The sequence below is a fragment of the Vitis riparia genome, chromosome 14 (assembly GCF_004353265.1).
Source record: "Vitis riparia cultivar Riparia Gloire de Montpellier isolate 1030 chromosome 14, EGFV_Vit.rip_1.0, whole genome shotgun sequence".
Lineage (NCBI taxonomy): Eukaryota > Viridiplantae > Streptophyta > Magnoliopsida > Vitales > Vitaceae > Vitis > Vitis riparia.
In genome coordinates this window covers 19,012,205-19,028,679 of record NC_048444.1, presented here as the reverse complement: position 1 = coordinate 19,028,679, position 16,475 = coordinate 19,012,205, and the positions used below count along the sequence as shown (strand labels likewise).

The window sequence follows — 16,475 nt, the reverse complement described above, 5'->3', positions numbered from 1 at the left end:
TGTTGATATCCCCTCATGGTGATCACATTCCTAGATCTGTTCATTTGGCATTCTCAGATCGACATCCTGCCACAAACAATATTGTTGAGTATGAGGCCTGTATCTTGGGATTAGAGATGACCCTTGAGCTCGGGATTAGATAGATGAACGCGTTTGGTGACTCTAATATGGTATTGAGACAGATTTAAGGCGAATGGAAGACTAGAGATGTGAAGCTTAGGCCTTACCATGCATATTTGGAGCTATTGGTTGTGAGATTTGATGATTTGAGATATACACATCTGCCTAGAGCGTAGAACCAGTTTGCTGATGCCTTAGCTACTCTAGTTTCCATGATTGATATTCCTACTGATGCCACTGTTCGTCCTTTATTGATCGAGTTAAGATCTGCTCCTGCATACTGTTGTCTGATCGACGATACAGAGTTAGATGATGGTTTGCCATGGTATCATGGCATATATCACTTTCTGAGACTTGACGTATATCTTGAGGCCGCCACGACCAAGGATAAGAGAGCATTGAGACAGCTGGCTACCCGATTCATGATTTGTGGCGAGACGTTGTACAGACGATCAGCTGATGGGATATTGCTATTGTGTTTGGACCATGCTTCTGCCGATCGAGTTATGAGAGAGGTTCATGAGGGAGTCTGCGAACCACATATGGGAGGACATATGTTGACCCGTAAGATCATGAGGACTGACTATTTCTAGTTAACCATGGAAATGGATTGTCGTCAGTTTGTTCAGAGATGTTTAGAGTGTCAGATACACGAAGATCTCATTCACGTGCCGCTCTCAGAGTTACATGTGTTGACTTCACCATGACCATTTTCAATATGGGGTATAGACATCATTGGGAAGATTTCACCGAAATCTTCCAGTGGTCATGAGTTCATCTTGGTTGCCATCGACTACTTCACCAAGTGGGTGGAGGCCGTTTCATATGCGAGATTGACATCAGGTGGAGTTGCTAGTTTCATCATATCACACATTATTTATCGCTATGAAGTCCCTTATAAGTTGATCTCAGATAAAGGGGTACATTTCAGAGCAGAGGTTGACACCTTAGTACACCGATATGGCATCCGACATCATAGGTCGTCTGTGTACAGGCTGTAGACGAACGGGGCAATAGAGGCCGTGAATAAGAATATTAACAGGATATTGCAGAGAGAGAAGCTCCATTTTGCATTGTGTGCTTATCGGACTTCTTTTTGCACCTCTACAGGAGCCACACCCTACTATTTGGTGTATGGTATGGAGGCAGTGTTGCCAGTTGAGATTGAGATGGGTTCATTGAGGGTAGCATTGGAGTAGCGGATTCCAGAGGCAGATTGGGCTCAGCCTCGGTTTGATCAGCTCAATCTCCTAGATGAGAGGAAATTGAGAGTAGTCGACCATGTTCGTGCATATTAGAGAAAGATGGCCCGCTGTGGACCCTCACCCGATCCACTCGGATAGTGCGACTCGCTATCTTTTTTTTTAAGTAGTGTGGAATGGAATGGAAAAGTGGTCTTCGAGCTTTGAAAAATCCGTCCCCGATGAGGAATGGTTTTGTTTGGAGTCGCCTCTTACTTCTTATTTTTATTTTTTAAAGGGGAAAAATTAAGTAAGAACAAAAACCCCTGATGACTCCAGTATAGAAAAAGTGGTCTACGAAACTTGAGTCTGAGTCCGGGGATCAGGTTACCTATCGGGAAGATAACTCATGTGAGGTAGCACCCCTCTAGGTCCGGAACTTGGTCTCTACTATTGAATTGGGCATGTGGGAGTATATAGGTCAAGGATTAAATAGCCTCTTAGGCTAATCATAGATAACATGAATCAACAAACCTACTCGATATCTAGCATGCATAGGCACTCAATAAATCAACAAATGGCGTACCTGAGGTCTCTAGCCATGCGCTGCAGAAAAGGTCAATCAATAAGCATCAATGCACAACAAGCATCGCAATTTAAATGCCATGTGGGCATACTAACACAAAAGCCAACAATCACACATACCTGTGGTCCTTAGCTAAGCACTGCATAAATGATTAGCCAATAGGAATAAATACTCAACAAGCATGCATGACAATCACATGTCAAAACATCAATCACTAGATACCAAGGCCCATAAATGAGCTCAAACCATGGGTCAAAGTACGTACCTTGGGTCCCTAGCCAAGTGCTGCAATGAGGGGTTTGTCAACACGTGGCAAGCACTTTTTTAACAAACATCAAAATGTGCCCAAGCCAAACATTCACAATAAACCCCCACGACCTTCCTAGCTAATAATACCCTTAACTCATAGGTGGGCCCACATTAATTCAAACCAAATCTGGATTCAGACCCTAAAGGTGGCCTACAAGTGCCTTGGAGCCTAAGTGCCCAAACCATAACGAAAATAGGGGTCAAAACACGCTGAAACTAGAACTACCTAGCAGAACCGGTTTAACCGATTCCCAACTGGCTCAATCGGTTGAGAAAAAATCTGAAACTTTACCATAATATTCCTCAGAGAATAAGGAATCAACAAAACAAACGGCACTCAATTCCGAGCCCGGATGAGGGAGAACCGACCGAAACAATGCAAAGTATTTATAAAACAGGGTTGCCACCAAGCCACCTGTTGAACCGGTTCCCAACTAGTTTATCCGATTGAGAAAAAATTTGAAACTTTACCAGAATATTCCTTAGAGAATAAGGAATCCAAAAAAATAAACAACACTCAATTCCGAGCCCGGATGAGGGAGAACCGGCAGAAACAATGCGATGTGTTCCATAAAAGACCAAACCCGAGCCACCCAAAATGCATTGTTTTCTTTAAAATTCGCCACTTAAGTCAATGCTTTAGTAGATGCAATTTTTCCATAAGCCTTTAGCATGTTTGCCTAAAAGGGCAAGGCCACAAATGAAAGGGCCTACTTCCCAAACAAATTAACCGTATTTCCTACAATAAGAGGAAATGAACACCATGTCCCTTCCATTGCCAAATCTAGGACCAACGAGGCCCCAATGGCTGAATGATGAGCATAGTGGCTCAACTAATATGCCATAACCTCTAATCCTAATTGAAAAACCAAAATGGTTTACCCTAAATTTCAAACAAAACAGTCCAAAGAGACTTTTTCTCAAATCAAAACTAAAGGGAATGGTTCCCTAAACTAAAGGTGAAATGCCCTTTTTGGTATTTTGGAACCTAGCATAAAAGCCCAATGGCAACCCAAAAAAAAAAAAAAAAAAATGACTACACTTCCAAACCTGAATCCGAGCACCAAAGACCTTTGCTTACTCAAAGCAAATCAAAACTGGATGCTTATGAGAGAAAACTTGCTTTGTTCACAAAACAAATCACACCATACATGGGAGCTTAGGCATGCAATAACGAAAATGCAAGGATCCCAGCCTTATCTTTCATATACCTCCAATGACCGTTTCGAATGCTAAAAAAATAACAAACTCACTCTCAGTTGAATCAGACATGCATAGTCTCAGACAACTTACAAACTTGACCCAAAGACTAATAAGCAAAGGCCTTTATTTTCTTGTCTAAACAGATTATTGCAACAAACCTCAGAAAGAATGAGAATATAAAATAGCAGAAAGAAATATCAAAGAGTTACCTATGCATGCATTGAAGATGCCGAGGTAGAAATGAAGTCACTGGGGTAGCAAACGTCCAAGTTCCGCTTCCAGAAATCAAGGCCTTCTCCTTCAACAGCACGAAGAAGAAACTACTCCCTCTATAACGAGAAAATCTCTCAAAACCTCCGTCTCCTTCACTCTTTCCACTGTTTTTTTTTTCTATTTTTTTCCTTTTTTCTTTCTTTTCCTTTCTCTTCCAACACACATAACTTTCTCAGGTCTAGAACTCTTCCCCCACTTTCTCTCTCTTTTTTAAGCTCTCACCCTCTTCTCCTTTGGCTTTCACCGTTTTGATTGAGTTTTCTCCTAGAATCCAAAGAGAAGTCCCCCTCTTCTTCCCCTCTTTTGGCTTTTATATCAGACATCTTTGTTCCTCCAGCTTCCATTCATTTTCCCATTCATTCAGCTCTGGAAAACAGCCCTTCAACCTCGAAACCACACTCCTCAATAACTCTCCTCACCAATTCTCCATGCAAGTTGACTCCTTTAAGTTTTCAGCTTGCTTCACCACCAAGGATCCACATGGATTCATGGTGGGCTGCAAGGAACCCAAACCAAGGCCCAAAATGGACCCACAATATATCCCAAGACCGATCTGGAGCTTATGGGCCCAAGCCATGTAGGAATTGGGCTTCAAAATCATCAAAACCAGTACTCCATACAAGCTAGCTCGATGAACCGGTTGAACTGGACTCCAACCAGTCGAATTGGTTGAAAAAAATTATTAAATTTTTATAGAAGGTTCCCTGAAGAATAAGGAGTCCATGAAAAAAAATGGTGCATGATTTCGAGGTTAGATGAGGGAGATATGGCTAAAACAAGCCCGAGTGCTCCGAATTCGAATTTGCTCCCATGCATTGTGCCTAAACTGAAACTTTGGGGACCGGTCGAACCAGTTGAGAAAAATTATGAAATATTGAGAGAATTTTCCCTGAAGAATAAGAAGTCCATGAAAAAAATCGATGCACAATTCCAAGGTTGGATATGGGAGATATGGCCAAAACAATCCTTAGTGCTCCAAATTCGGACTTGCTCCCATGCATTCTGCCTAAACTGAAACTTTGGGGACCGGTCAAGCCAGTTGAGAAAAATTATGAAATTTTGAAAGAAGTTTCCCTGAAGAATAAGGAGTCCATAAAAAAAATCAGTACACAATTCCGAGTTCGGATGAGGGAGATATGGCCAAAACAAGCCCGAGTGCTCCGAATTCAGACTTGCTCTCATGCATTCTGCCTAAACTGAAACTTTGGGGACTGGTCGAGCCGGTTGAGAAAAATTATGAAATTTTGATATAATTTTTTCTGAAAAATAAGGAGTCCATGAAAAAAAATGGTGTGCAATTCCGAGTTCGGATGAGGGAGATATGGCCAAAACAGGCCCAAGTACTCTGAGCTCAGACACACTCCAATAAACTCCAACTGAGCTAAAACTTCGGGATGGCCCCACTTCCGTCCTATGGCATGATGCCAAAAAATAGGAAAATGGCCACGATGGCACTCCAAAATGAACCATACTCGCACCACAATGAACCACATACGAACCTAAACAAGGCTAAAAAAACCGACTAAGCCCAAAAGGAGGCCCTAGTGGTGCCATATGAAAACATGGGTGCATGTGACACTCATAGGATAAATGCAAGTGTCAAGGAACAAAATTGAGGGTCTACACCCGCGCTTTCAAAAAGCGGATCAAGCCTAAACCACTACAGATAGGTGACTTAGTCTTGAGAGTCATTAGAGAATTGATCAGAGATCCTAGAGGGAAGTTCAGACCTAGTTGGAGCGGACCTTATTTCATCAGGGAGTTGACCCTAGAGGGCGCTGCATGGTTGATGGATTTAGATGGAAACCAATTCTCAGAGTCGACCAATGTGGATCAGCTAAAGAGGTACTATGTTTGAGACCATGGTCGCAAGATGGGTGGCCATCATTTCGGTTAGCCATATACCCTTTCACCCTTTTGATATATAGTCCGTTGCTAGCCCATTGAGCCTCGCATGCACATTATAGCCTTTCTTTCTTATCGTCTTACTCACATTTTCGCACCGGGATAGGGGCCCTTTAGTGTATGCATGCATTGCTTGGGAGTTTCATGAGCCTTGGACCTAGGGGCACATTCATTATCTTTTCTTATCACTGCACCACTGCATTTTCATCTCATATCATTGGTTGTGTTATTCGTCTCATCTTCTTTATCCTATCTGCTGTTCGTTTTGCATCATCTTCTTCCACCCTGAGGAGTGATCCTCTTCAGTTCATTACATGGAGGGTAGTCATGTCATTTCCACTATCTATCCCACGGACACTGATCCAGGGATCCTCAGTTTGAGAGGGTCACCTCATCAGAGAGAGTTTATGCTACATTAGCATTTGAGAGTATGTTTATCCATTTTTGACCTCATCTTGGGAGCTTCTTCATTTGTTTTCAGAGCATGTACATTTTGTATGTATGTTTAAAAAAAATGAAATGAAAAAAATGAAAAAAAAATGATGAAAAAGAAAAATAAAAAAAGACGCATGTGTGTATTATTTTCTATCATTGAGTGTGTATATTAATATTCGAGGGTTACTTGATTGAGTATGTTTATTTATGGGTCGTATGTGAGCTTTTCGAGACCCTCCATGCTTTGTATTCATTTTATTGTATATTTTGAGAGCGGGATGAGTGACCTTCTCTTAAGAGCTCTGGATCATTGTCCCTTCCATCATTACGTTCATTGTTGATGTGACTTCACTCCATGTCTGATTTGAGTTGATCACTACTCCTCTTTGTGTTATTTGTTTCATCATCATCCTCGTTTTTGCTTCTGATTCATCATTTTCACTTCACGTCTTATTTTTTTCTTACAGCAACCCATCTCAAGTTTGATACTCTCTTTGCATCATCATTACACACATCACTATGCTTCATTTGTCTCCTCATCAACATCATATTCACGTCAGGCATCCTCAGGTCCATGGCTCACGGGATTTACTATACATGTTGCATTTCATATATGAGGGCATGGGTTTCTGATCATTGGGTATTTGAGCCTAGTTTTCCTTCATTTCTATCACCCTATCACCTTAGCCTACGTTACATCCCGTGTTTTAAGACCACCCTGAGGCCATGGGATCAGATGTCGTTTTCGACAGCCTCTACTTGGACAGGTGTTTGAAATTTGGTTGATATTTAGATATCATCATGCTTCTTCTTCTAGGAGTCGCCTCCTTGATGTTTAGATCTGATTCAGCTATGTTTGGATTACCGGGATCATGCGTTTGATGATGGATGATTTGATGTCACCTGATTTTCTGATCTATCACATATTCGATGTCATACTAGGGCATATTCCGTTTCGGGTGAGATTTACAGATCTTCACAGAGTTGCATGCTTATTCCCACTTGCGAGATGTACGCTGAGATGATTAACAGGTTCGCTACTTTATGATAATTCCTTAGTGGAGCCTCTATGAAGCCATTTAGCCAGGCTTACATTTCTTGGCATTTGATTGCTGTCATGCTTCTTATTCTGAGAGACGTTCCCTAGATGCTTGGATTTGATTTGGATCACGGAGATCACATATTCGATGATAGATGATTCCATGTCACCTGATTTCTAACCGTACATTCGATGCCATACTAGGGCATATTTCTGTCCTGGATGAGATTTATAGGTCTTGATGGAGTTGCATGCTTATCCCCACTTGTGAAATGTACGCCGAGATGATGATCTATTCGCTATTTTTAAGATGATTCCTTGGTGGAGCCTCTTGGGAGCCCTCTAGCTAGGCCTGCACTTCTCGGCACTTTGATGCCATCATGTTTTTCCATCCGAGAGGTACATCTTGGATTTGTGGGTATGATTCAGTTATGGATTCAGATGACCAGGATTACATATTTGCTAATGGATGATTTGATGTCATTTGATCTTTCTGACCTATCACACATTCGATGCCATACTGGGGCATATTTGCCATTTTGGTCAAGATTTGTAGATCTCTGGGGATTCACATGATCATCCCCAATTGCGAGATACACATTGGGCGGATGACTCGATTTCATTTTTTCTTGATTCTCCGATGGAGCCTTTCTCGAGTCATTTAGTCAGGCTCATACTTCCTGACGTTGTTGTGATTTTTGGATTAAGTTATTTTGGGTGCATTGATTCCCACATCATCATTTCAGTGAGGTGCATGTCAGATCTTTTATACATCCCCATGGAGTTATTCTCAAGTTGTCAGGATAGACCGAATATATCCGATGCCATATTGGGGCATATTTCTCTCCTCCAGTTGTAGAGGTGATGGTTTTCTCACAGATCTGCTATAGTCTTCATCGCTCGGCTGAGAGATATTTTATTTGCTTTACGGGTCACTATTCTTGTGATTTTCAATGAGATGAGCCTTCAGCAAGGCATGACCTTTGAGTTTTGATTGCCTCATTATCCATGATTTTTCAATAGATTGTTGTGTTGAGATTGCGGTGGTCACCCCAGCAGACTATTCTCTTGAGACTCCCTAGTAGATCATTTGTTTGAGATGACGATGGATTCCTCCAGCAGAGAATTTCGAGTTAGAGGAGTTCGGCTTATTGTGACACTTCGGCATACCTCGTGATTTAGTAGGGTGAGTTATGAGACTATGTTCACAGTCGATTTGATCATTCTGACTTGCTAGTAGAGCATTTTTCAAGACTCGTGGAGTCTCTTTCAGACCTTTCTAGTGGATTGAGAGTTGTGGCGGCATGCTATACTGGGGCATATCCCCTCCTTCATCATTTCTTTGCAGTTTTGGCATTCAGAGCCACCATACATTCTCGATTACGACATTCAGAGTCGCCCATTTTCAGCTTGGCGTTCAGAGCCACTATGTATTCTTAGTTATGACATTCAGAGTCATATCTCTTAACTTGACTTTCACAACTATTGTTTCAGCTTGGCTTTCAGAGCCACCATGTCTTCTCGTTTATGATGTTCAGAGTCATCTTTCTCAGCTTGACATTCCTAGTTATCAGTTTAGTTTTGGCATTCAGAGCCGCTATTTCAGTTTGGCGTTTAGAGTCATAGTCTTAGTTCAACATTCGTAGCTATCATACCTTTCTTTCCGCTTGGAATTTAGAGCCACATTTTCGTTTCGGCATTCAGAATCGCTTCTTTAGTTTGGTGTTCAGAGCCATTGTTTCATTTTGGTGTTTAAAGCCATTGTTTGTTCTTTATTCAGCATTTGTAGCCATCATGCATGTTTTTTTTATTTATTATTATTTTGGTGTTCAGAGCCGCGTCTTCATTTTGACGTTAGAGCTGCGTCTTCATTTTGGCGTTCAGAGCCACCTTCGCATTTTTAGTTAGACGTTCAGAGCCACACCTTTAGTTCGGCGTTCAAAGCCGCATTGTCATCTTGGTGTTCAGAGTCGTATCCTTACAGTTTGGTGTTCAGAGCCATCATTTGTCTTTAGTTTAGGCATTCAGAGCCTTTGTTCCTCTTCGGTTTGGTGTTCAGGGCCATATTTTCATTTTAGCATTTAGAGCCATTGTTTATTTCCGGTTTGGCATTTCAAGCCATCGTGTATTTCTTTTGTTCGGCGTTCAGAGCCGTATCTTCAGTTTGGCGTTCAGAGCCACACTTTCAATTTGATGTTCAGAGTCTATGTCTTCTATTTGGTGTTCAAAGCCACGTTTTCAGTTCGGCACTCCAACCTCATGTCTATTTTTTCGTTCAACATCCAGATCCATCATTATTTCCCTCCATTTTTTGCGTTTAGTGCCATTGGGCATACTCCTTCAGGCCTTTTGAGTTACATTTTCATCTTCCATTTTGGCTTTTAGAGCCGTTTTTCATACCCATTCATGCATTTTGAGTCACCATCTTTCTTAGTTTCAACATTCAGAGCCATCATCGCTTCCTAGATCCGACGTTCAGAGCCATCATCACTTCTTAGTTTTAGCGTTAAGAGCCATCATCGCTTCTTAGTTTCGGCATTCAAAGCCATCATCGCTTCTTAGTTTCGGCGTTCAGAGCCATCATCGCTTCTTAGTTTCAGCGTTCAGAGCCATCATCGCTTCTTAGTTTCGGCGTTCAAAGCCATCATCACTTCCTAGATCCGGTGTTCAGAGCCATCATCGCTTCTCAGTTTCGGCGTTCAGAGTCATCATCATTCTCATTTCGGCGTTCAGAGCCATCATCGCTTCCCAGATCCGGTGTTCAGAGTCATCATCGCTTCTCAGTTTCGGCGTTTAGAACTATCATCATTCTCAATTTTGACGTTCAGAGCCATCATCACTTCTAGGTTTTGGCGTTCAGAGCCATCATCGGTTTTCAATTTCGGCTTTCAGAGCCGTCATCGCTTTTCAGTTTGGCCTTCAAAGCCATCATCACTTCTCAGTTTTGGCATTCAGAGCCATCATCATTCTCAGTTTCGGCGTTCAGGCGTTCAGAGCCACCATCTTTTTCTAGTTTGACGTTCAGATCCACCATCTGTACTACTTTTCGGGGATCTCATTTGTTCTTCGGTAGAGTTCACTTCATTCCACTCATTATTCACACTTTCTTTTCACTTTAGTGTTCACATTCCTTACACTCGTGAACTCTACCAAAGAGGGGCATATTTGTAGACCCCATTTTTGCAAACCAAAGGTTTTTATTTTTATTTTTATTTTTATTTTTTGCTTTTATTAAGAGTTGGAGAGCATTTCATTGGGAGTGGGGAACACCTCCCATGAAGCTCCATGCATGGATGTGTGTGAGCATCAACAACTCACCCATGATGGTGGTTGGAGAGGGCGACATATTGGCTGAATGATGCATAGTGGAGCGGGTAGTGGCTTGCAGGAGAAGACAGAAACAAAGGAAGGAAAAAGAGCTAGAAAATGGGAGTAAGAGAGGCTGAAGGGGGTTCAGAAGAAAAATTTGAGAGAACTTGAGAAGAAACCAGTTTGAGGGTGGATAGCTTGGGGATAGAGGATTTTCTGGAGAGAGCAGAAAACAGAGCTTGAAGTCAAGTGAGTTTTCGCTTGAGAGAAGGCTTTTCAGGTATGGACCCTGTTTTCACCATTGTCCTTGCTCATTATCTTCTCCATCTTGTTTCTAGATATTATTGCTTGTTTTGGGTATGAACATTAGACCATATGTTTAGCTTTCATTGATCTTTGGAATAACTATGGATTTGTTGTCATTGTTTTATCATTCTCTTTTTCTTAGCTTTACTGAAGAGTACTTGACTCTGTTTTTAGCTTCACTATGAGATATCTCATAATTCACACCCTTGTTTTTGTATGAACCTATGGTCTCTCAACCCACTTGCAAGCCTGTGGATGGAAGAATGAAATAGGGTTTCACTCGTTGATTTTCTTCCCTTATACTCTATTTTTGTAAATGTTTTTTTACGTTTTCTTCTGTTCTTAACGGAATAGGTCATGAGAGTGGTGCGGTTTGGATTAGGTTGACGGGTCTGGTTCCTTGGACTATTCGTGGCATTTCTGCAAGTGGGGTTTGAGTAGAAAACAAGTTGATGCAGGTGGGTTGACAGGAATGCAAATTAGGCTTCCTACAACAATTGAAGTCAACAAGGTTGGTGATGTTCTTATCATGGATGTTCGTATAAAAATAGATCCGGGAAAGATAGAAATTATGCTTTGAACCTAGAGCCATTGTCTGAGTTTGGACCGAGTTATGGAGTTATTGAGACACAATCAGTGAATTCCTAGAAAGAGTTGGACAACCTGACTGTGGGTACTATTTGAAGACAAGAACCTGCAAATATGGATCTATATGTAAATATCATCACTCACGGGATAGACCTAATGCTGGACCAGTCTTATTGAACGTTGTAGGTCTATCCATGTGTCAGGAAGAAAAACCATGTTCTTACTACATGCGAACTGGGTTGTGTAGGTTTGGAGTTGCGTGCAAGTTTCACCATCTCCAGCTTGCATCAACTAGAATTGTTTTGCCTGTAACTGGCCCTATTGCCTTTGGATCTACAAGCGTATCAATTACACCTTCATCAGGGTTACCATATGTGGGTGCTATTCCAACATGGTCATTACCACGAGCACCATATATGCCTGGCCCACGTATGCAAGGTCCATAAACCTACATGCCTATTGTCTTTTCTCCTTCTCAAGGCATTATACCTGCACAAGGCTGGAACACTTACATGGGAAACATGAGTCCCATATCTTCAACTAGTATTCTGGGATCCAATCTTGTCTACAACACTAGGAATCAGGTTGAGTCAGGTTCCAGTGGGCAAGTGCATTTGTTGTCATCGTCGATTCCACATTTACCTGAGAGGCGAGATCAACCAGAATGCTGGTATTTCATGAGCACAGGGAGCTGTAAATATAATTCCAATTGCAAGTATCATCACCCAAAAGAAAGAATTGCACAGTTAGCAACAAATACTTTAGGTCCACTTGATCTTCACTCTAGACTAGGGCAGGCTGTATGTTTTCACTATAATTTGTATCGACTCTACAAGTATGGTCTAACTTGCAAATTTGACCACCCTTTGATCGGATATTCTTCTTATAATTACTATTTGAGCCTACCCCCTCTATCTATACTTGACCCATCTCTCTTACCACTTTTCTCATCCTCCTAAACCCACTAAACTCATCAATCTCATTTTCCTTCATCTTTCATTCCCTCAAATACACCCGAAACCTTTATAAATCCTCTACTGAAGCCTCTTTCCATCTCTCAATACCCATAAAGTCCACTTCTCTCACTATCCTTCATCATCTATTTCACTGCACCCACCAATATCCATCCTTCATATCCTTTATATCCATACCACTACCCAACTCACCCATTCATCTCATCACCTACCTCATCCTCCACCCTTCATTCCCCATTCACCTATTCCTTATCCTTTAAATCCACTGTCTTCAACCCATTCACCCTAAACTCATGCTGCCCCACTCATTCTTTTCTAATCCTCCCCACGTTCATGCAATTTATGCGCATGACCCATTAGCATCATTCCCAAGCCTTCCCATAAAATCCATTCTCCATCGAATTTGAATCCCAAGCCAAATACCCCTCATATTCTGCCCATTTTCTCAAGCCAAACCATCCTCCCAACCATACCTATCACCGTCCATGCCCACACTTCCAATTTTCAAATACCCATTGGACCTGTTTTCTCACCACCCTCCATCATTCATTTCATCAATGATATCCACATCCTTCAATCACCACACCCACGTCTTCATTCTTCATATCCCAATACACCCATCCCCATTCATACCTTTATTTTTCTCTAACACCCAATACCCACTTCACTCACCACTTTTCTCATATTCACAAACCCACTACCCACCGAACCCATTTCCCCCACACCACGTATCCTCCATGCCCATCTTTAAACCGACTTCTCTCTTTACATTTTCACTCATACCCATTAAACCCACTTCCCACTAACCTCCACTACCCATTCCGCTAAGCCCATGCTCCTATCCTCTTGTACCCATCCATTCCCATCATGCACATATCCCACATATCACCCCTACCATCCGTCTAACCCACCTTCATCTCATTTCAATTATTTCCTGCGTACATGGAGCTTCACGTGCGCATGGCCACCCTTCACTCCTTCCACACTTACCACACGCTCATGTTTCCACCACTAATAACCCACATCTTCCATGCCCATCCAACAAACCTATCAATACACTCTCACCTTCCCCTTCATTCACACCTACCCCCAACTGCCATCCTCACCATTTCTTTTCCACAAATTCACTTCCATTTTTCCTCATGTGTGTCTTCAGTATCGGCCCTTAGTTTCCTAGAAAATGAGTTTCCAGAAAGTGTTGGACATCAGGACGGAGCTAGTTTGCCCATATCTTGTAGTGAGTGATGTCATCCATGTTGATTTGAGTGCATCCACCGATGCTAATGAATTGGGGAATTTACCTTCACCTTCTATTGATGCAAACAAAAACCCTAGCATTGCATTTGGAATTGATGATACATGTAGGCATCTCGCACCAAGTTCCAGTAACTGCTCAATGTTTTTAACTCTAGCATCTTCTTCATGAAGCCATTTCTCTGCTTCACATTTTGTGCTTGTGCCTTCTCATGACCCATCTCCTATGTTGATGGTATGATTAAGCGTAACCAGGGCAATTACATAATTTGGAAAAGGCTTTTGGTGAAGATGCTAGAGTTGCACTGCCCTCACTCTTAACATATTTCACTAGCGAGCAGTAACACAGAAGGCAACCTTACAGATTACATGGGCAAGAATAGAATATCAGTTACCATGTCTCACGAAGATGTGGACTCACCTTGAGTGTAAAGCAGGAAGTAAAGTGAAGGAAGAAGAGATGGAGGCAACCGAGCAATGGCCCATCCTCAATCATATCTAGTCACAGTATGCATCTCGATGTTCATGCTACACCATCGGAAGCGTTAATTTCATTTTGCTTATGCTGGCAATATGAGTAACGCACCATATGGGAACATCAAGCATGCATTTTCTCTAGCCCGTTGAGAATGGAATGATCACTCCCATTTATTTATTTTATTTTTACTTCATGACTACATAATGGTGGGAATCCAGAAAACCAAAGATATGCAGTTTCGTGTTGAGGTAATGGATGGGGTATAGACCTTGGAAAATGGGAAGAGGTCTACCATTTCACAAGTGGGCATTGGAGTCTTCAATGATGGTTTTTTTTTTAGGCAGTTGGGTGAGTTTGGATATGGAATGTGCTGAATTAAAGGCATTGGCGGAGAAATATCCAAATTACCCTTTGACTTTTGCTGATGACCTCTTGCACTATTGACAATGGTGGTGGTGCATAATGGGCATAAATTGGCTAATATTGACTGGAAAAGTATCAAGTGTTATGCAACTGCACCTATAAGGTGCATGTCGCTAAATTTGGTAGTGGGCTATGCAGATCTCATCAATCTGTTGTGCTTCAGAAAGACTCTTCACCTTGGGACCCACTCTTGCATGGCATGCATGGCCACCTTTGGTGGGCCATTCTTAAAGCACACGTGAATGCTTCATTTCTTAAGTTCTTCATCTTTGCTTTCAAAAATTGATTTTCAAAAATCTGATTTTCGAATAATTTTCTTTTTCTCTTTAACCTTTTATTTTATCTTATTTTGTTATTTCATTTTATTTATTTATTTATTTATTTTCTTAGTAATCTTAAAGTCAATGAAATCTCTTTTTAATAAAAGTTTCTACCATTCTCTATTCGACAAGCAATTTTTAAATCTTTCTTCGTCTTTTAAAATGTTTTAAAAATAAACATGAATTTAACTTTGTAATTCCAAATAAATGAAAATTACGGAATTAATTCATGTAAAAATAAATCGGCTTTTGGTAGGGGCCCGACACTGGTGATGTTTTCTTTAAAATAAAAATAAATTTGAGTGAAGTGAAGCGTGATACCTGATGATTTCATATTATGTTTAGTGATGCATGTGACATATTTTATGTTCATTATTGTGCACTAACCCCATTTCATGATAGCGCATTGTCGTTTGCTGCCAAGGTACGCACTCGTTATCATTCTGATCATTCTCCATGTATGCTTTAGCTTTTAGTGCGTAATCATTTTGGTATCCATTGATTTCCTTACCAATTGCCATGATTGCTTCCTCTCATTAGTAGAGATCCGTGTTTTAGGGACTTAAAGGGTTGCTACGATCTTTACCATACATTCCCAATAAGTAACCTGACCCCCGAGCCCAAATTTGGTTTTTCACATGCCATTTTTTCCAAATAAGGAGTCACACTTAGGGTTTTCTTTCTTATTTTGTTTACCCTTTAAAAATAAAACAAAAATAAGTGGCAACTCCAAGTCATTTTCTAAAAAAAAAAAAAAATCATTTTCAAATAAAAAACAATTCCGCCATTGAGTGGAAACGCATGAGCTGAAATGCAAGGTTCGTAATAATATTTTAAAATGTTTTGATTTAATCTACAAGTAAATAGTTCAAATATTTTTTATTCTAAATTATTCTTAAAAATTAAATGATTCATTAAAGAATTTAAATTTTTAATTATATCTTACTTACTTTATAGTCTATTTACCTTGTGAGAAAATTCAAAAAATATAGTTGTGTATATAAAACAAATAATAAAGTCAAGACTTGTAATATGTTCGTTTTCATTTATTTTTTTAGTAATTAAATCTATTTTTTGAATTTCAAGTTATGTTTAAAAAATTTTAAACCTATTAATAAATTGAATTCAAAGTGTCACTTGATTTGAAATTTATTTTTCTAGTGAAAAATTTATAAAAATATAATTACATGTAGAAAATATATAACAAAATCACTATGAACAAATTTTTATCCATAAATTTTTTGTATTAATAAATTTATTACTTGAGCGTCAAATTATTTTGAAAAATTACTAGACTTATTAATAAATTCAATGCATTAAATCTTATTTAATGTAGAGTACATTTGTCTAGTGAAAAAAAAAATGGAAAGCAATAATCCTATGTAGAAAAGAAACAATAGAGTTAATACTATTGGATTGATATATTTGCACAGATAAGCTTTCTTGGTACATAAATAGAGGAGCCAGCCATGATCAATGACCGCTGCTTCTACTCGATTAAAGATCACATGGATCAGTATCAGTCGAACTTTACTATTTAGTTGGATTATCAATACCAGGCAACATTCACTGCATAGCTTCAAGCTTAGCATGAGGAGATGATGACATATCTTCATCATGTCTTTCCACTTCCTTCCTCCTAGCCTTGAGATCGAGTTTAGTGGTTTCCCCTTGTTTTTTATGTTGCCAAAGGGGGAGATATTCTCATACATAGACATATCTAGGGACTAGGAGTTATTTGGGATATTTCACTATTATTAGGTCTTTTTGGT

General features: G+C 40.3%; 1 protein-coding gene across 1 annotated transcript; it reads left to right on the top strand.

Annotated features, from left to right (window-relative positions):
- Positions 1–332: 332 nt before the first annotated feature.
- Positions 333–713, top strand: LOC117930523. Its single transcript, XM_034851167.1, has one exon. It carries the CDS (start codon positions 333–335, stop codon positions 711–713), a length of 381 nt encoding a protein of 126 aa, XP_034707058.1.
- The last annotated feature ends 15,762 nt before the right edge of the window (positions 714–16,475 follow it).